Source organism: Choloepus didactylus, chromosome 1, assembly GCF_015220235.1.
Source record: "Choloepus didactylus isolate mChoDid1 chromosome 1, mChoDid1.pri, whole genome shotgun sequence".
NCBI lineage: Eukaryota > Metazoa > Chordata > Mammalia > Pilosa > Megalonychidae > Choloepus > Choloepus didactylus.
Genome location: NC_051307.1, coordinates 81,671,427 through 81,693,078, shown reverse-complemented (window position 1 = coordinate 81,693,078; position 21,652 = coordinate 81,671,427). Strand labels below are relative to the sequence as shown.

Genomic DNA, 21,652 nt, shown 5'->3' with positions numbered 1-21,652 from the left:
GTCTGTCTTTTTACCCTTTTAGTTATCTTTACTGATAATCTTCATTTCTACACTCTCCTCCAAACCTCTCCCTCCTGTCTCTTTTTTTCATCCTGCAGAACTCCCTTTCATATTTCTTGTATGTCAGATCTCTTGGTTCTCTCCTTGCCTTTGACATTTGACATAATGATTTATGTGTCTTTTGGTAGGTCTATTAGGATTTATTCTGCTTGGAGTATGTTGCACTACTTGAACATTTATATTTATATCCTTAATAAGAGTTGGGGAATTTTCAGCCATTATTTCCTCAAATATTCTTTCTGCACCTTTTCTCTTCTATTCTCCTTCTGGGATACCCATTATGAATATGTTTGTGCACTGTTATACGAATCCCTGATAACTTAATCCATTTTCCCCATTCTTTTCTCTATCTGTTCTTGTCTGTAAGATTTCAACTGTTCTGTCTTCTAGCTTGCTGATTCTTTGGTCTGTTCAAATCTGCTGTTGGATGCCTCTGGTGTATTTTTAATCTATTCTGTGGTTTCTTTCATTTGATTCATTTCTGTTATATTTCTTTTCATATTTTATAATTCTTCTTTGTGCTCACAGTGTCTTCTTAATATCCTTTATGTCTTTAGCCATATTTATTTCATCTACTTGTACTGATTTAGAAGATTTGTTTGAATGCCTTTGATTAATTGTTCCAAATTCAGTGCCTTCTCTGAAATTTTAATTTGTTCCTTTGACTGAACCATATTTTCCTGTTTCTTAGTATAGCTTGTAATTTATTGCTGATGTCTAGGCATGTGATTACCCTGATGAGTTTACTCTGAATGTCAGTTTTTCTCTCTTGCCTCAGGTTTTCTTGTTGATTGACTTTGTGCTAAGGCACTCCTTTGACACTTGGTTCAAATTATTATAGACCTTTAGAATAGCTCATGTTTAACTGATCAGGTTTTTTCACTTCTTATTTATCTGATTCTTGCCCTGGATATATGGTACAATTTTTGAGCTTGCACAATTTGTGCTATCGTTTCACCCTCAGGAGAAAGCTTTCTTTCCCCATTTCTTCTCTAGGAATATCAATCTCCTCCATTTGTTTTTTATCTGTATTTATAATTTTTTAACATTCCTTTCACTGTCTCTACCTTCTTTTGCCTGGAAGGAAAATTCAGAGAGGAGGGCTACCCTGGAAAGAATGTTCCCAAGTCAGTATTTCCCAGGCAAAGCGGGACCCTGGTCTGATGTAGGGGCATATATTCGTTCTAAAGTACCCTAGGAAGGAGACCCAGAAGGACGCTAAGCCTCTTTGATGGCTCCCCATTCTATGCTTTCTTCAGCAGATGGAACACTGCTGCCAACTGTTCCCCACAGTCCTAATGTGGTACTATGCCTTTGGGTCTCACCCAGTTCCACCCCTGTCAGGGGTGAGGTTGAAACAGAGGCTGCTGGCTGCTTTTGTCTGGGGTAGGTTGCAACCCTAGCTCAAAGCCAGGACCCAGTAATCTGAATTCACTAATTAAAAGCTGCATTCAGTGCCAGGTCATACCCCCACCACCATTCTTGGGGAAGAGCCACCTTTCAGCAAACTGTTCCCTGTGGCCTTGAGAAGGTTCTGTCACTAAATTCCTGCCCCCTTCCACCCTTGTCAGGGATGGAGTTGAAACAGAGGCTGCAGGCTGCTTTTTGTCCCGGGATGGTTGAAACTATAACTGCCCTCAAAGCCAGGATGCAGCCTTCCCTATTAGCTACTCAAAAGCCATGATCAGTGCTTGGCTGTGCCCCTCTCACACCTGTATTCTTGGGGAAGAGGACTTTTATTTCCAGTCAGGGACTGGGTCCCATATGACCTTCCTTGAGGGCAGGGGATGGGCATCAGCTTCCTCAACACGGAGAGTTTTACTCACGGCTCTTCACTGCAGGTTATCCGTCGCTTCCTTTCTGTCTTCCCTGGATGGTGTACAGTGTTCTGGTCTCCAGAGCACCTGAACAGTTGTTTCATATGGTTCTTGGCTGTTTACTAGCTGGTCTGGAGAACTGAGTCTTGAAGCTTCATAGTCCACCATCTTACTCAGAGACTCAGCATGCTTGTCCTCTTCTGATTTTTAAGGAAAGTTTTCAGTCTTTCACCATTGAGTATGATATTTGCTGTGTGTTTTTCATATACGTCCTTTATCATGTTTAGGAAGTTTTTTCTAGTCCTAGTTTTCTGAGTGTTTTTATCAAGAAAGGGTGCTGGATTTTGTCAAATGTTTTTTTCTGTAATTCAGATGATCATATAGTTTTCTTTTGCCATCATTCTATTAATGTTGTATATTACATTAGTTGATTTTCTTATTTTGAACCATCCTTGCATAACTGAGATAAATCCTACTTGATTTTCTTTTCTACTGTGCTGTTGGATATAGTTTGCTAGTAATTTGTTGAGGATTTTTGCAACTATATCTGTAAGGTATGTAATTTTCTTTCCTTTTGGTATCTTTATCCTGCTTTAGCATGAGGATGGTGTTGGCCTTATACAATGAGTTAGGAAATGTACTCTCCTCTTCAATGTTTTGGAAGAGTTTGAGCAGAATTGTTATTAATTCTTCTTGGAATGTTTGGTAGAATTGTCCAGTGAAGCCACATGGTCCTGGGCTTTTTTTGGTGGGGAGGCTTTTGAGTACCAGTTCAGCATCTTTGTTTGTTACTGATCTGTTGAGATGTCCCATTTCTTCTCAAGTCAGTACAGATAGTTTTTATGTTTCTAGAAATTTGTCCATTTCATCTAAATTATCTAATTTGTTGATGTACAGTTTTTCATAGTAATCTCTCCTAATCCTTTGTATTTCTGTGGGGTCAGTAGTAAGGTCCCCTTTTATTTCTGATTTTAGTTGTTTGCTTCCTCTCTTTTTTTTTTCTTTGATCTTTTCAAAGAATCAACTTTCTTATTTTGTTGATTCTGTTGTTTTTTATTTCCTATTTTATTGATCCCTGACAGAATCTTTGTTATTTCCTTTATGCTGTTTACTTTGGGTTTAATTTATGCTTCTTTTTCTAGATCCTCCAGTTTTTAGGCCTCTGATTTGAGATCTTTCTTCTTTTTCAATGAAAACATTTAGAGCTATAAATTTCCCATACTCAGCCCTCCCTTTGCTGCATCCCATAAGTTTTGCTATGTTATGTTTTTGTTTTCATTAACCTCAAGATATGTTCTAATTCCCCTTGTTATTTCTTCTTTGATGCATTGTTTGTTTAAGAATGTTTTTAATTTCCACATATTTTTGAATTTCCAATTTCTCCCTCTGTTATTGATTTCTAGCTTTCATTGTGTGTCAAGGAAGATATATTGTATGGTTTCATATTTTTTAATGCATTGAGCATTGTTTTGTTACCTAACATATGGTCTATCCTGGAGAATGACCCATGTGCACTAAAGAAGAATTTGTATTCTGCTGCTGTTGGTTGAAGTGTTCTATATATGTATGTTAGCCTTAGTCAGTTTAGAGTATCTTTCAACTCTTCTGTTTCCTTATTGTCTCCTCTCTAAGTGTTCTATACATTATTGAAAGTGGGGTATAGAAATCACCTACTGTGAATGTAGAACTGTCTATTCCTTCCTCCAAGTCTGTCAGTATTTGCTTCATGTATTTTGGGGCTCTACCATTAAGTTGCATACATATGTTTAATTGTTATGTGTTTTTGTTGAACTGACCCCTTTATTAGTAAATATTGGGCTTCTTTGTCTCACATGACAGTTTTTGACTTAAAGTATATTTTATCTGATATTAGCATAGCTAACCCAGCTCTCTTTTAGTTACAGTTTGCATGTATGTTTTTTCCATCCTTTCACTTTCAATTTACTTGTATCTGCATTTAAGGTGAGTCAGTCTCTCATAGACAGCATATAGTTGGGTCATGCTTATTTTACCCATTCTGCCAATCTCTGCCTTTTGACTGGAGAGTTTAATCCATTTTCATTTAAAGTAACTACTGAAAAAGCAGGAATTTCTTCTGCCATTTTGCTATTTGGTCTTTATCATTCTTATATCTTTTTGTCACTTAATTCTTCTGTTAACACCTACTTTCATAATTATTTAATTTTTTGTAATACACAATTTTAAGTTCCTTCTCACTTCCTTTTGTATGCATTTTTCATATATTTTCTTGGTGATTGCCATGTGACTTATATTTAACACCATAAATCACTAACAATCATGTTTGATTTGGATACTAACTTAACTTCAATAGCAAACACAAGCACTCTTCCTCTAGTCTCCATCCCCCACCTTTTTGTTGTACTTGTTAAAAATTAAATCTTTGTATATTATATGTCCCAAACTGTAGATTTATCATTACTTTTTATGCATTTGCATTTTAGAATCTGTAAATAATAAGTGGTGTTACATACCAAAATATACAATAATTTATAATAACCAATATGGTTGCCTTCAGTGGATGTCTTTTTTCTTTAAGCCACTTATCCACTGTTTAGTGTGATTTCCTTTTAGTGTGAAGAAGCCCCGTTAGCACTGATTATAGGGCATGTCTAATAGTGACAAACTTCCTCAGATTCTATTTTTCTGGGAATGTCTTAAACTTTCCCTTATTTTTGAAAGACATTCCCACTGGATATAAAATTCTTGCTTAGCAAGTGTTTTCTTTCATCACTTTAAATATTTCATCTCTATGCCTTCTCGCCTCCATTGTTTCTGATGAGAAATTGGCACTTAATCTTACTGGGGCTCCCTTGTATGTAACACATTGCTTTTCCCTTGCAGCTTTCAGAACTCTCTCCTTTCCCTGGCATTGGGCAGTTTAACTAATATGCATTTGGCTATGGTTCCCTTCAAGTTTATCCTGATTGGGGTTCATTGGAATTCTTGAATGTGAATATCCATGTCTTTCATTACATTTGGGAAATTTTTGGCCATTATTTATTTGAATATTCCTTCTGCCCCTTTTTATGTTTCTTCTCCTTCTGGGACTCCCATAATGCATATATGGGTCTATTTGATGGTGTTCCACAGCTCTCTTAGGCTTTATTTGCTTTTTTTTTTTTTTTTTCATTCATTTTACTTTCTGCTCCTTAGCCAGAATCATTTCAATTATCTTGTCTTCAAGTTCACTGATTCTTTCTTCTGTGGCTCCAATCTGCTTTTGAAACCCTCTGGGGAATTTTGGTCTTCAATTCCAGTATTTCTATTTTCTTCCATTTTAAAACGTCTATCTCTTTATAGAGATTCTCATATTGTTCATACATTGTTTTCCTTATATCCCTTAATTCTTTCTCTTTGTTTTCCTTTATCTCCTTGAGCATATTGAAAATCATTCTTTTTAAAGTCTTTGTTCCAATATGCCCAACCTTTGAATTTCTTCATTGATCATTGCTGAATTTTTCTTGCTCCGTTGGATGGACCATCATTTCCTGTTTCTTTATTTGTCTTTTAATATTTTCTTTTGCTCTGTATTTTTAATATTTTACTATGTTAACTTTGAGTTTTAGTCCCTGAACTGTGTGTTCCTTAAATCTGTGATCATTTAGTGACACAAAATTTCCTCGAGTACCAGGAACTAACATAAGGAAGCAAACCAATGCAAAAACAAACAAACAAACAAAAAAGCAAAAGCAAAAAAAACCATACAGTCTTTGCAAATTGTCTCTGCATTGGCTGGTGCTCTCCTTCAGAGCTTAGCCCTCCTATCTTGAAATCAGTCCAAGGTGAAAGTGAAGTGGAGGATCCTCTATGTCCTTTCTGGGCCTGTATCTTGTCCTGGACTTTTGCTACCTTTGACCTTAGGAATTCCCTGATTTACAGGAATCTGAATGTCTTTTCTAATCCCTATCAAACGAACTTTCACTCCCTCCAGGAACCACTATTTTAATTTTAAAAGAAGATAATCCTTTGCCCCTGATGACTTCATTTTCATTGTTTCTTAACATTGCTTTAACTATCTGCAAGTTGCTTCTGCCTGCGGGGCAAGTTCTGGGAGGTTAAGTCCAAGATGAGATTCCTGGTTTAGTCTTTCAGGCTGCCAACTAATAGATTGGTGCTGACATACAGACACCCAGTATGTTCATAGGTATTACTCTGCTTTCTTCAGAACAGGGCCAGAAACCACAACTGGAGTGCAGGTCAGCTACACGCACCCTGCCAAGGAGGAGTGGTAGAGAGCCAGAAAGGGTGCCACAAGCTTTCCTTACTATTTTTAAAGTTGTATTTTCTTGATTTGGCGCTTGCGCAGTTACTGCAATCTTTTAACTGTTTTCTGGACTTTTGAAGAAGATTGCTCTGCCACTTATTGTTAGTGTTCAAAGTTTCTGTGGGGGGATAGAACCTTGGAGCATCTTCTGCTGCCATCTTGGTTGATACGATGTCTAGCTGCCTCTTTTTAATCATCAAAGCACACCTAAATCCTAATCTACCATTCTGTGCATCCAGGCAAATATATAAATATATAGGACATTGTAAATAGCCATTATGTATATTTCCATGCTCATTAGATATACACCTGTCTGATAAATTTTAAACATGCATCTAATTTATTTTACGTTATAATGTTTATAATATGTAATGATCAGTTACCTTAATTTCCATAACTTTTTACAGAGACAGATGTAAGCCCGACTCACACAGAGATTTATATGAAAGCATTCATCTTTAAAAAACATGAGCATAGCTATCTGGCATCAGTATATCTAATTTCACACATTCATTCAGGCTGATTTACATACATACCTCTATTAATCATGAATAATTACTAGGATTGTTCTCAGTAATTCAGTTTTTCCAACTGTGAAATGGGAAAGAAATTATATTTTTCATGCTTACAAGCTCAAAGATGTGTTTTAAAATACAAAAAAGAGCTTTAAGTTCCTAGAAAGAAAGTATATTAAATTTAAAATCATCACATTGAGCTACACATATCTCTTATAATTTTTAGAAGTACTGAAATATAGAACTGTAATTATATCATACTGCATGGGTATTAGCTAGATATAAGTTCATGTGGCTTTGTTATAGTTTAAAGTATTATGGATACTGAGAATACTGAGGATGTCATAGAAAAATGCAGTAGCATCCCAAAGTTAAATAAAAAATATTTTCCATCATTTTTTAGAAATATACTATCACAGTTAAGAGGAGCTACAAAGTTGCACAGTTCCGTATTCTGTAGTACATGTGCATGTGCGCACGCACACGCATACTTTTCAATGGATGCCAGTCATGTCAGACTAATCCAAAGTCACCAATCTAAAGAACTTGCCCTTTTTGCTGGTCAAATGTTTAATGCATGTCCTAGAAAGGGTTTCATTTTTTAATCCTTCTCTCCTTTCCTACTGGCTAACAAAAACAAGGGCCATATTTCTACAAATAAAAGTTAGGCATGTCAACCACTATTTGATAGTAAGATCATAGGCCCTGATTAATACACATGAAAATAATTGAGTTGACTTCAATACTGATACCATCACCTGCCTATTTTATTGCAAACAACAGTTTTCTTTAGTGGTTGGGAGCCAAGTAGGATAGTTTTGCCAGTACTTTATCTGGAATTAATACTTCATCTGCCAATCCTATGATGGAGATCCAGCTGTTATAGGTGAGGTTTTCTTCCCATTTCTGTCTTAGCAATTCTTACCTTTCCACTCTTCCTTCTGCCCTCCGTTTCCTAAACTGTTGTGATTAATCCCTGTTAAAAAATTGCTAGCAAGAATAAAGCTGAAATTTATTCACCCCATTATTTAAATGTCCCATAACAGCTTGAAAGTGTTACCTCTCTCAAAATTTACATTTAGCTTCAAGCTAAATGTTTAAAATTCCTACAGCCTCAATTTAAAGATAGGGCCATTTTTAGTGCTGGGACATTTTTTCTAGTACCTTTTCCCATTTTTCTAATCTGGATCTGTCTATACCAGTCAGACTTTCCTGGTGATCTTCCTGTTCTTATTCCTTGCAGCACTATTTAGATTTCTAAAGCCAGCAGGGATTTGAAGATGAATATATAGTTTTGAAAATCCAAGCTTCGACTAAATTTTAATTTAATGGAAATATTTCTCTTCTATGAGCTTTATGGGAAAAAATATCTTTCAAAGTAACAATTACATTTGGGAATTAAGTTAAAGTAATTGACAGTCTTGTCTTTTTAATTAAAAGGAATAAAGCTGCCTAAGAAGAGCTCAGTAAGATTTGCAAAGAAAAATGTTGGCATGTTGCCTCAAAGACTGAGATACTCAGGATCTTGACTGGACAGAAAATGCTGGCATAGGCCCCTCTAGGCTTTCTTGTGCACCCCAGCACAGCTTGCCTTGGTGTCTGTGTCCGGGCACTATTTGATGTGAGGGTAGTAGTCTACTGTGACAAATATTGCCGGATAGTGCCAGAAAAGAGGCCCGTTCTTTAGAATTTTATCCCTGGGTTCAGAGACTTTACATGGGCTAGAGGCATTAAAGGAAGTGTTATTACTCAGAGTCAAAAAAAAAAAAAAACAATGCATACCCTTCCAAGAATTTAATCATCAATACAGACCCAGCCCTTGACAAATGTCATGTCATAGCCCCCCAAAACTATAGAGCTTAACTTCAGTCTGCCCTTGGCATTCTTTCATTTTTGCCTGAAATCCTTGTTCCTGCTAGCTGTATTTCTTGATTTTCTTTTTCTTCTCATTTTCCACTATATTCCACCCTGCATTACATACACACTTTCTTTTTCACATCCTTAAAACAAAACCAAGAAGAAGTTTTGATAGTAGTAGATTTGACTTCTAAATACTGATTGCCTACTATACAAGCACCACAAAGCCAATATCCCATATATCTGGAGGTTTTGTCTACTTCTGGAGGTAAGATACAGATTAACCTTAGTAACAACTTCCCTTCTACCATCACTCTAGCATCATGATGTTCCTTCATCATCACAAGTCATTTGCAGGTATTAAATTAAACAAGCACCTCTGTGGGGAAAAAAAAAACAAAAACAGCTTAAGTGGTCCCACATTACATCTCCCCTTGTATACTGCTGTGAAGAAACATACCTGTCAAGTAAGAACACAGCATGACATAATGAGCTTGGAATTCCAATTTGAGGTGTTCATACATACCCAGATGTATGATGGGAGTAGGTAGACCACTCACTAGGACACCACTGAGAATTGCCAGCTTATATCCACCACAAATCAGTGGGGGGAGAGACCTTATAGCTCATTTATCTTACCTCCTAATTGGACACTGGGGAGCCAAGCACTGCCATAGCTTACTGCACTGTTTTGTTTATCACAGTGTTGATAGCAAAACAAAATGCTTCCCACCTCTCTGTAACATGCATATATGCTTAACACCTAGGCAATTCCACTAACATAGCATCTTTACTCTAAAGCAGAGATCAATCTATAGTATTTTCATCTGCCCCACACTCACAATAGATATTCTGACTTCTCCACCTTCCAAACCTCACAGTCCCAAGGTGAATCATCTTTTAACTGCCTAAGAAGACATTGTTTGGGGCAACCATGGTATCCCGTGGCTTAAGAAAAAATGCAGAAGGAGAAAACTGCCTTGGCTGAGTGTCACCCCAGCTACCACCCCATCCTTTTTATCCCATACAGCAATAGGCATTCCCAGCCATGTTCTACATTAGGGAGTTGTTTGGCAATTCTAAAATGCTTTCTTAATTGTATGCTTGAGTTTTGTATAACTCAGAAGTAGAAGTCTAATGAGCAAAAACAGCTAAAAAATAACAAAGCAGTAGACTGCACTTCTGTTTGTTGGATTGCAAGCTAGAGAATAACTGGGGAGACTGATTTTCCTTATTTGGAGTTCCAGGACACAGGTAAGTTCATTGTTCAAAGCTACTTGGTGTTGCAGTGCTGTAAATGACAGCACCATCTCACTCTCCAGAGGTTGGTCTTCCCTGGAAAGATAGACAATCAATCCCACTGAAACTCATTGATGGTGTGACTTCTTGGTCTGCATTTAGATGTACTCTCCACTTACTTTCCCCTCTGCTTTGTAGAGTCCTTTAGACTTTATGCTTTCTTTTTCCTGTGATGTCTAATCATTAGGAACACAAGAAAGAATATTCATTTTTGATTTGTAGTGCAAACAAGTTTTTACCCCATGTTAAGTTTAGATAGCAAGTCATAATATTTTTATGATACCATTCATTCACTCCAAAAAAAAAAAAAAAATGCTATCTGAGCCAGTCTCAGAAAGTCTTGGTAATGACTATGGATAATAAGCCAGATATGGCTCCTGCACTAATGGAGCTTATAGACCAGATAAGGAAGTGGTTGATGAATTAGACAATCACAAAAAAGTTTGCTAAATCCACGTTAGGATGCCTGTGGGGTACTTGGGGAGCACAGAGCAGGGGAAACTTAGCTAGCCTAAACTGGTCAGGGAAGGCTTGCAGGTAAAAGTTTAGACAAAAAGAGGAGAAGAGGAGGGCAGAACACTCCAACACATGCAAAGTTCTAGAATCCAGAGAGAGTTGAACTGGATGATATTCAATATTAACTCTAATTAATTCTAAAAATAGGAAAAACAATTTTTGCTCTGATAGTTTCTTACTTTGACTTTGCATCTGAGCTGTATGAAAAAAACTGATAAACTGGTGGGGTTAAAGGAGAGGGATTAGGCATTTCCACTTCTGTTATACTCTTAGGACAAGAAAGAGTACTTGTTGGCTTAATTGTATACACATATACCAACACTATATACTATGTGGTAGGTAGCATTAATTGGGTTAGTTTTCTGGAGGATATCGAGAGCCTATTATCTAGAAGAACATCTAGAAAAAACCTCTCAGTAGGCAGGTTTGATGGTAGAGCTTCTTTTGACCCAAGCAATGGTCAGGCAAAGCAACATTTTCAGGGAGTTACACCAGAACTTGGTAATACTGTTATATTTGGAGTCAGTGACACCACGAGTTATGGAAATGCCAGAGTTGTTGAGGCTTCCTGGCACTTCCCATAATAAAGTTACTGGGAAGGTTCAAAGCAAAACTACCTTTCTCTAGTTCTGCACTGTAGTGGTTACTGTCATAAATGTAGGTTCAAAGGTAACCCAGAGCACACTGACATTTTTCAATCCCTTATCTTCTTATTTCCAGGACCTTTAAAACCCCAGGAAATCTCACGTCGTCACTTGTTATCTCTGCATTCAAACTCTGCAGGCCAATTATCTCATTTCATGGTATTTGAATGTTTTTGATTTGGAAACATACAACATGAAAATGCACACTACATGGATTAAAGATAGTCTTGCATCCCTTAGGATTTTGAATCTAATGTATTCTAAAATGGATCTGCAATTTGCAATTTAGGGCTGGGAAGCAGAAAGAGAGGAATAAAACCAGAAAACGTGAAAATCTCTAGAGACCTATCCAAACCTTTGCCTTAAAGCCTTTTTAGCAAGTCAGATAAAGGAAGGTGCAGGAGGCTTTCAAATACACAAGAAATATATGTTTTTAAACAAGGGGAGTATAATTTACTTTGCACCAACAACTAGGTACATTTGGGGGCTGGAAAGTTGTTCTTTATTAAATGAGTTGACTGGTCTTTAATTCCAACAAGTGTCAAAGGACCAGGATTTTACCTGCAAGTACGATGGATACATTCTGGGCAGAAGGGCAGAGACAGTTGTTTCTTCTTTAAGATGAAAACTGCACATCTGGCCCTGCCTACCTCAGTGACAGCTGATTCAAATAAGTTTACTTCTGGAGTTTGTCTAATCTCATACATATTTTCAGGTGGAGTAGCCCTAGGGCACCACTTTATTAAATTTAGTCAATTGGGCATTCTCTAATATTTTAATTCATTGGTTATTAAACATTAAATCTCTCAGGCTGAATAAGAAACCCTCAGGATTTGAGGAAGCTGATTTGGTATAAGAGATTTAACTAAGCCTTCTCTTTGTTTTGAGAATGTCTAGTGAGACTGCACTTCCTGCAACAATCCATATCGTCACTCAGCATACATAATTCATAGCATTTACAGTCAAAACATGCACCTATAACTACTGTACAGGAAAACTACCCAGAATATCAAGCCTAGTGTCAGAAGGGCCTCACAGACCCATGGAATAAATTTTTCATTGTATTGCTATTTCATACTGTTATGTCTATATACCTATAGAAATTAGGCCTCACCTTTCTTAGCTTCTCTTTTATTTTGTCCACATAATACCAGTCAGCTAAAAATTGGGGAAAAAAAATTCAGTCTGCTTATAATGTTGTCACCCAGTGCCAAAAAACCATAAAGTGGTTTTCTTTTCCCCAAGAATTAGTTTTTTAATCCATTGATTTGTTTTTATAAATAGTTTTCTAGTCTGATAATAAATGCTATGCATTCTTATTCTGGAAGAATTTGAAAATATATGGAGCTATAAAGAAAAATATAAAGGTCATGAATAATCCTTCCACCTAGAGATAACACCATTATTATGATGTAAGTGGATGTTTTTGTCTGAATTTTTCTGCTGTCAGGTTACTATAGCACATTCAAATTGAAAGGTCTGAAACATTCTCTATTTTCCACTCTCCCTGAGGCTGGGCATGTTTCTGTAAGTTGCTCAAAGTCAAAGCACGAGAAGGCCCAGGGGCAGCTGTCCTGCCCTGGGCTAGTGCCCTCTCCACAGCAACAAGCATGGCTCCAGCTCTTGTAGGTCCTAAGTCAAAACCTGACTCATTTTAGAAGAGATTTCCCCATGGTACCTCCAGGATTTCCAGTAGCAGTACCCACTTCATATGTGGGAGCAGCTATATTCTCTCCCTAAATGTATGTATTAAAACTTTTCTTATTTATTTAAAAAATATTTTTTCAGATTCTATTCAGTATAAATATTTGGAGAATAGAGGGTCAGTCCACCAACTGATGAAAATAAGGAGTGAGGCTCAAATATTTCATTAATACTTTGTAAGGAGAAATTCTGTCAGCATCTGTTCTTATTACTTTATTCATTCATTCAACAATGAGTCATTGATCACCATAGGTCCATAGTGTAGTAAGTCATTCATGTCTATTACTTACTGTTAAATAGCATCAAAAACCTGAAATCCATTTCCAATCAGTGTCAACTCAAGAGAGGAAAACCCTTCAGAGGTATTTGAAAGTAAAGAGTAGGATTCCTTTTTGACCCAAATCTAGTTTAGGGAGGCTGACTTGTCTTCTCAAATATCAATGACATGCTATGATTTCTCTGTTTTTCTAACCAGTTTGATATATTCTTTTGGTAGTTAAGACACTAGTTCAACTCTGAACTAAAAAACAGGGATAACATTAAGGTTGGGGTTTAGAGGTTCAGATTTGTTTCTCCTATTTTGGCTTATTTTTCCCCTGAACCAGACCCAGAATGATTACTATGATTCTTAGAGAATGTTAGTCTAGAAATACCAGGCATTAGGGATTATGCAACATGAACACCATATACGGGAGAAAAGCAAAAGCTTTAACGATCCAAATAGGAACCACCAGGCATATCATTTTCTATAACAAAAGAAAAATAATAATAATACTTGTAAGTAGAAGCTGCTAATCCCTAAAGCCTCAGAACAGAGTGAGAAACCTGTGAGAAAGAAAGTAATAACTTAGAGAATGCAGCTTTGAAAATTGACTTAATAAATATGGCCTCATTTTAAGCCACAATAATAATAAAGATTTTATTTTTCAAATCCTTGGCAAAATTATAAACCTCAAAGGACCAAAAATCCCGTAAATTCCTATGGAGGAAACTTACAAATGCAATGCTTTGGCTCTCAGCATCAGGTATGGAGGAAGAGGCAGCACGTCAAATCTCCTTTGTTTCTTTTATTAAATTTCTTATTGGTTGTAACTCTGCCCCTCTTGCACTATTCCAGGCAACTGGAGGGTAAAATCTCTGTTGAATTTGGACCCTCCTCCCCACTTGAAGACAAACTTGCTAACTCTGGGTCAGCAGGAAAAAAAATAACATTTAGTGGTCTCAGTCCTCTAACTAATATGCCATTTTCAAAATCTGCAGTGTATCATGGCCTTATAGAAAGAGCTGAACAATGCACAATAGAAGAGAGCTCTTTCTTCTTCAGATGGCTGTGGCTGTATAAAAAGTGAAACATTTATGCCCAAGTAAATACCCTGGAATTAGAACAACTGTCCAAATAGTATAAACCCCCAAACTCTACGTATGATATATGATGGGAAGCAGCAGAGAACGAGAGCCAAGTTGTCAAGACACAAGAGTCAAAATTGGAAATCAGTTTTCCTCCTTATTGGTTTTTTATACCATCATCTCCGCTCCCAAATAGAATTCAAAGAAAGCAAAATGCAAGAATCTTCCATAAACGTAGATGTGAAAATGTTCCGAGGCAATGAGAGAGTTCCCAACTCTACCCTCTGAAATCACCAATGAACCATCTCTCTCAAGTCCTAGAAGTCCATGAAGTCCAACATTCCCTTTAGCTTCTGGAGACAAAGAGGCAGAGTCAGAGTAACTTATACCACCTAATATGAGATGAGAGGTAAGAAGAAGACAAAATCTTCTGGTTTTTGAAAAAAATGAAGCTTGAGTTTTTATTTTCCAAGGCTCAAATTTTGATAAGACATCAAGAATATTTTTAAATATAGCTCAGCCCTCCAGAAAATTTGCAACCTGTCAGGATTTGGGGACTGCTAAAAGAAGCTCCTGGCCCCATATGGCTCTTCACATAACTGAATTCCCAGCAGTAATCCTGCTTTTCGGTTAAGACATTGTGGGTTCAAAAAGGAATAGAATCTTCCCTTACCTAGAATCTTGGCTAGGGCAGCTCCTGGAGTATTAACTTCATTTGCTCAATTGTACATATATGTATACATTCAATTATCAAGCAGATTTATTGGGCAGTTACTCTGTGCCCACACTAAGTTGAGGGTACAGTAGTGAACAAGGAAGACATGTTGTCTATGCCAATGAGAGAGGCCAAATCAGTTCTTTTTTATGTTGTAGGTTGGGTGTCAAGAATCTGAAAGCACAAGTCGAAGATGGATTAACATAAATCAATTTGTCAAAGCACTTGCCCTTTCTAGTATTAAATTGTTTCCTCATTGCCCCCTTGTGCCCCCTCATCAGGAACTAAGATCACAAAAATTCTTTCAGAGAATGGCTGGAAACTTCTCTGTACTAGAATCCCCCATTATTCTGTCTGAGATAAATTCAGTACATTTATCTTTTTATTTTACTCTTTGGATCTTCACTGAAATGGCTTACTTTTTATGTTTATTGGTTGGAGCAAGATTGAGATGACAGTAGTTTTTCTGAAAGGCATAAAAATCATAGGTTCCAAGTAAGTCGTAATGAGTAGGTCCAAGGAATTCCTACAGGAATAATATTCCCAGCAAGGTACAAAAAAAAATTATGTTGTTTGTAATAATGGAGAAGACCCCTTCTTAAAGAGCAGTATTTTGTTCTTGCTTTGACAGTGAAAAAAAAATTAAAAATAAAATAAAATGGTGTTTCTATTTTTCCCACTATTGCCACCTGGTGGACAAAGGTAATTCCTTTAGATAGTACGTAGGAACATGTCACAGTATTACCACAAGATGGCAGCACACAACCAGGTTTTCAAAGAGCTGGGCTGTTTTGAAATACTCTCAAATTTATTTTGCTCCTGGAAAGAGAATATTCTTTTCCAACAGAAGACGGTGAGTAGGCAATAAAAATACAAAACAAGTGCTCCAGCCTATTTTTCTAAAGACAAATAGAATCCTGAGTCTTAAAATCTTTAACATTTCACAAATCAGTTGATTGATTGTCCAAGTCAGGAGGACTATCTAAAATTTAACTGGTTATCTAGTTTGCTTTTTAAAGCAATTTCAAGGAAATGTATCTTGTTAATCTGAATTTTTCTGATATTCTATTCATAGAGTGAAATATTGGGGCAATATTTTTAAGTCATTCTTTTAATCAACTCCTCTTAGTTGATTAGTAAGGGAGTTTTTGTTCCCAAAGAGATCCAGTTATAACACATGGCCTCTTACCCAGGTCCATGCCAGTAACTGATTAACTCAGGCACATTGTCGCTTTTCTCCTGACCAAAATGCTGCCTAATCAATATGCTTTCCTATCACTTTTTTGTACTAGAATCCCCCAATGTTTTGTCCATAGTTTTGCTGCATTAGATTTACCTTTTTATTTTATTCTTTGGACCTGCAATGCCATGGCTTACTTGTTAAGATTTATTTTCTATCTCTCCACCAAAATTGCACTAATAGTCCTCCCCAGAAGGAATTTCACCCAAAATTGGCAACAACCACCTGTATTTACTGAGTGCCTGTCTCCATTCCAAGTTCTATGTTAATTAACTTATATTATGCATAGCACACCTTTATAATGAACATGTTAGTTACATTCATGTTACAGATGATGAAACTGAGGCAAAGAGAAGCAGGGTCTTTTCTACATTGGCTTCTGGGCATTCAGTGTGTTTGAAACTCAAAGGAAGTACAAGGAGCTTAGAGCAGAACCAGTGGCTTTCTGTCTGGTCCAGGTTTCTGAACAATTGCTTATTGCACTGAATGTTCCCATAAGGCCTTTGAACCAGATATGGAGCAGGGCACCAAGTGTTCTTTATCTAAAGATGGTTCCAGTGGGGATCTAGGCCCCTTTGGGTGACGTACGTCACTCTGGGTCCATGAGGGGACCTCACAGATTCTAAGGAATAAGTCAAAAGGCTTGACCTAAGAAAGAAAGAAAGTTGCACTTTGTACAAGAGCAGAGTGAGACCCTTTTCAACCAGTATTGAATTGTTTAAATGTCCCAGTGATACCCCTAGAGTTAAAGAGGACTTGCCTTTATAAAAACACTAGAGGGGTATTACAAAATCTTGGAGAAGGTTCTGGTTGGGAACTGGGAGCCCTGAATTTTAGTCCCAGCTCTGCTTCTAGCTGGCTGTTACCTTGGGTAACTCATTAGCCTCTCTGGGCCACAGTCTGTTCATACTGTGGTAAATGCATTGTCCACAGTGCCTTTCAATAATTTTTAAGGCAATATATTGATTTGCAGGTATTATGAAAGCAAGCAGCAGTCTGTTTGATATGCAATTGAAACATTAGTAGTAAGACTATTAGACATATAAAAAAGGTAGCCAACAGGTAGTGGCCAGTGTTTTATACCCTGATAGTGACCTGGCTTCACTTCTGGTGTGGGAGTGGTAGAGGTTGCTGGCTTCTGCTAGGAGAGGAGCAAAATTCTCTCTTTCGTTCTGTATGGACTTCTAGTGGGTTGCATTTGTTCACACAAAACATCTGCAAGTCATGGACTTCTAGGACAGGAGGGCAGGTGCTGAGGTCCTTGGGCATCTTCTGAAGTGCATTCAAAGGTCCACCAGCAATCCCAATATGAAAGAAAGTTCAGGCCGGTCTCCTCTCCCGCATCTGACCCGTTTAGGGAAACTACCCTTAATGCGAGCTATCCTTCCTCTTAGGAACAGCCTGACTGGCATCAGTTTTGCTAAAGCTGGATTGTAGCCAAACATTTTCAAGACATCAGAAACAAGGACAGTTGTGCCCTTCTTACAGCCATCATAAGAATGATGATTTCTCCTTGTGACTACTTTGGATGGACAAACAGGAAAGCCATGAGGGGGTAGATTAATAAATTGCCGTGAACCTCAGAAACTTTGCAGTCCTGATTTTGAATGTCTGCCCTCTCTGTGCTCAATCAAAGAATAAAGGATTCAGCTGTCCAAGTTTTCTGTTGTTTTAGGTTAGGAGAATGCTTGGCATATATTTCTTTTTCTCATACTTCCGTGATTCTAGAGCTTCTGTTTTTGCCCATTGCACATTCAGCATGTCTGTTATGCACTGACTGGGCTCCAACTGTGAACAATGACAGACAAAGCCCTGATTCCATGGAACTCACAATCAGGTGGTGAAGACAAGCATTAATCACAAAATTATAAAAGTACATTTGAAAATAAAACTGAGATGAGGATTATAAAGGATGGCAAAGCTTATTTTAGAAGGGGGGAAGGCGATTTAATTTGATCAAGGAGACCGAGGAAGACTTTCCTGAAGAAATGACAACTAAATTCTGAAGCATGAGTGGGATTCAAATAGAGATATTATTGGGCCAGTTACCCATGAGATTTAAAGGAAGGCTGGGGAGCTGGAACTCAGAGATGATAGATATTGATGAGGCTGGAGGTGGGGGCACAGGGCACTCAACGGTGGACCATGGGAGCCATGTTAAGGATTTTGTTCTTTATCGTGGAAACCACAAGAAAAATGGCAAGGTTCTAGCAGGGAAGTTAGGTAACCAAGTGTACAATTCAAAAGGCTCTCTCCAGTGAAAAGACTCATCACTTTACTTCTCTAGTGAGAACATGCTACCCAGGAACCCAAGGTTATATGCTGCTCTTCACAGAGAAGAAAATCCGTATCTCATAGCCACAGTTCATGCTCCTGTGTCTGAACAACCATTCAGTTAATCCTGAAATTCAAAATAGGTCTCTGTATCTTGTGGAAATTGTATATATTTCCTTATAGAGATCTAAGAGTGTTGTGGTTTATTTGATAAGGATACTTAAAAAGGAGTTCAAGTATATGAACGTTTCAAACTCTGAGATTTATTTATACAGTCAGCATTTATTGAATACATACTACAGGCCAGGCTCATCTAGGCACCAAAGATACAGGGGTAGGCAAGACTTCACACACTATTGTTGCCTCCATATGTGCTAATGGAGAAAACAAACCATAAACAAGCAAATAAATAAGCACATAATATGATACCGGGTAGTGATAAGTGCTATTAAGATTAGTAAAACAGGGAAAAGGAATAGAGAAGGTAACAAGTAGTAATATTTTTATAAGGTGATCAGGGAAGTTCTTGATTCAGTGACATTTTAGCAGTATCTGAATGAAGTGACTAAATGAGCCATGCAACAATCTGGGGGAAGAACATTATAAGCAAAGGAAAAGACAAGTGCAAAAGCTTTGAAGTGGAGATGGACTTGGTTTGTTAGAAGAGCACGCAGGTCAATTGGCTTGAATAATGTTTGGATGGGGTTGGAACCAGATCAGTCTATTGTCCCATGAAATTGGGATCAAGAGTATTTTAAGACAACTTACTCAGAGTTTGCTCATCTACACACATAACACGTAACATCGACTATTTGTAGTTGCAAATCATTTTTGCCACCCTCCAGTTTTTCAACATTTGTTTCAACAATACTGTCTCTTTCTGTTTTCCTTCTTTTAATCTCTGTCAATATCTGTTCCCATTAGAATGTTCTTTCTGCCTTTTCTTTCCGCCTCCTTTCAGTGGAGAGTACCAGACTACCTTCATATTTATTCTCAATTGATAAAGAATTTTTTTGTTTTTGTTTTGCTAAATTTTTCTTTTTTAGAAATTGGCACCACCGTGCACTTCAAGCAAAAAGGTATGGTTCTTATTTCTGATTACCTTCTATATACTAAAGTTAAGATTTCACAGCAATATATTGTGTTCTTATATATTTGAGTTTATTTCATAACAATAAATTGCAATAATAATTTCCGTAACACAATTGGCACTACTTTTCCCAAATCGTGAACTTTCTCATTCACGGGAGTCTGTCATCCAATCTATGACTCCTATATTGCTTTTGACAGGCTATTCATTTTTAAATCTCGGAGACTGAGAAAGTTATCCTCATACCTACATCCCAGTTTCGTTACCTTAAGTATCTGTGGTTAACTTGAGCAGAGCTGCACTTTTGGAAATGCAAATTACAGGGCTCTCTCAGAAGGGACACTGAGCCTACTTTACATCCCTTGTTGACTATTCAGATATAAACATTGCTAAGAAAATAGAGCAGGGTCTCTTAAAACGAAACACTTGAGCAGTTAATATTTCCTCTTGCCTCATCCTTCTCCCAGGTCATCAATATAACCTCATTCTAAGTATTGGCCTAAAATTTCAAAATTTTGCGTGCCAAAATGTGTGATACTGTTGTGATAGGAAAGATGTGATAATTTCAACATTACTGTGAGAATACCTCAGCCTCACAAAAATCTCAATTTATAAAAAAAATGGATATGATGCATAAAAAGGAAGAGCCCAAATTTAAGCTTAAGACCCACTACTCAAAAATAACATATTTCCCCTCTTCTAATCTGCTCCTATTTGGCAATTGTAGACTTTAATCCCTAATTCATTCACCCAGTGGAAATTATATTGCCTGAAAGTAGAAGGCAGGGGGCGCCAAAGTCAGTGGAATCTGGCTTCCCTTTAAATATGGTTTCTTAGAACGCCAGTGTACCTTAGTCTGACCCTTCAGGTGAAATTGAAGAGATATTTATGAGACTCTGAAGATTATTTTTGTACCTTTGATTAACATTTTTTTATATATTGTTTAAGTCTTTGTTCTGTTTTTAGTCACTTGGCCAGCTCTTTGACAATTCTAAAAAGAATAAAATCTTGAAGTCTTTTGGACTTTCTTCTCTTCTTGTATGGCTGAACTATGTACAAGATGAAAATTATGATTGTCTCTGATCCCTTAATGGCTGAAAGATATGCCCAAGAGTCATTAATCATGCCTTTCACTGAAGGCATGATTAATGAACACTTTAAGTAAATCAAGTCCCAAATCCAGAGAATGGTCCCTAAGCCCTCAAGAGAAGCAACAGAAAAGTGTTAACCAGACTTAAAGTAGTGTCTCCAAGTATAATGCTTTTCTAAAGCAGGTATTGAAAAATCACCTTGTCCTTTCTTTGAGTTTTTACTGAGAGAAATCAATCAGTTCAGGATCCTGCATCAGATTTGTAATATAGAGACATGCCCCAAATTCTCATACCCTTTAATCTCAGGATGTTTTCCCAATCTTGGCCCTAAGCACAAATTCCCTTTTATACGTAGTGTCATGGCAAAGTATAATCCAGCATTCACCTTGATACAGAGCTTTACTTATCATCCTATGCTTGGAGTTAAGAACCTTGACCTGGTGTGTTGACTCAGGTTGGCAGTCTTGCTGCAGCTATGTGTTGCCCCTTCAAATTAAACATTAAAAGCCTTGACCCAAGTCATAAACCAATGATTTAGGTTGGTATTGTATGCTTTTCTGTAATCCAAACTTCTATAGCTAATAGAGCAATACAGTGCTTACTAAATACCACTCATATATAGGTGCGTTCATACACACATACGGACATGCAGAATATGGCTGAAAACCAAGATCTCATTCATGTCTGTTACATGAAAAACATGTAGCAAATTTTTGAATTGTATTGCTATTTGCTCATCTATTCTTAAAGCTAATTTATGTTTGCAGACTTGTGCTTTCATCATATCTGTCAGTATCTGAAAGCACTTGCTGAGCCTGGCCATCTGGTGTGGGAAATGAGATTTATCATTTGCATTTCTACAAATAAGCAAAAATTTCATAACCATGAACGAAAACATAATTAATGATTTTGCTGATTATTCTGCCTTGAAATAGCCATTAACTGAAGTAGTCTCCTATGTAGTCATATATATCCGTAATTGCACATGCACTTATGATGATTCTCCAACTATCACCCATTTACTCTTGAATTTTTTCAAGTCTATTTATTTACTCTCAAAGCCAATTATGAAAAGAGCAAGTCATATAAGCACATTAATAGCTATATGAGAGCACTTAATAAATGATAATTGATAGAGATGAAGATATCTTTAATTGATGTACGAATAAATTTCAAATATGTAAAATAATTTTGTTCA

At 37.1% G+C, this 21,652-nt stretch overlaps 1 protein-coding gene across 4 annotated transcripts in view; it reads left to right on the top strand.

Annotated features, from left to right (window-relative positions):
• Positions 1 to 21,652, top strand: part of LOC119533935 (limbic system associated membrane protein) — an 878,762-nt gene that overhangs the window by 846,531 nt on the left and 10,579 nt on the right. For 3 of the 4 annotated variants that reach the window (XM_037835912.1, XM_037835904.1, XM_037835895.1), the window contains one exon: positions 19,320 to 19,352. The exons of the other annotated variant lie outside the window; for it this stretch is intronic. In XM_037835912.1, the coding sequence (XP_037691840.1) occupies positions 19,320 to 19,352 (33 nt within the window). The remainder of the gene's footprint in view (positions 1 to 19,319; positions 19,353 to 21,652) is intronic. 4 annotated transcript variants of the gene reach the window in all.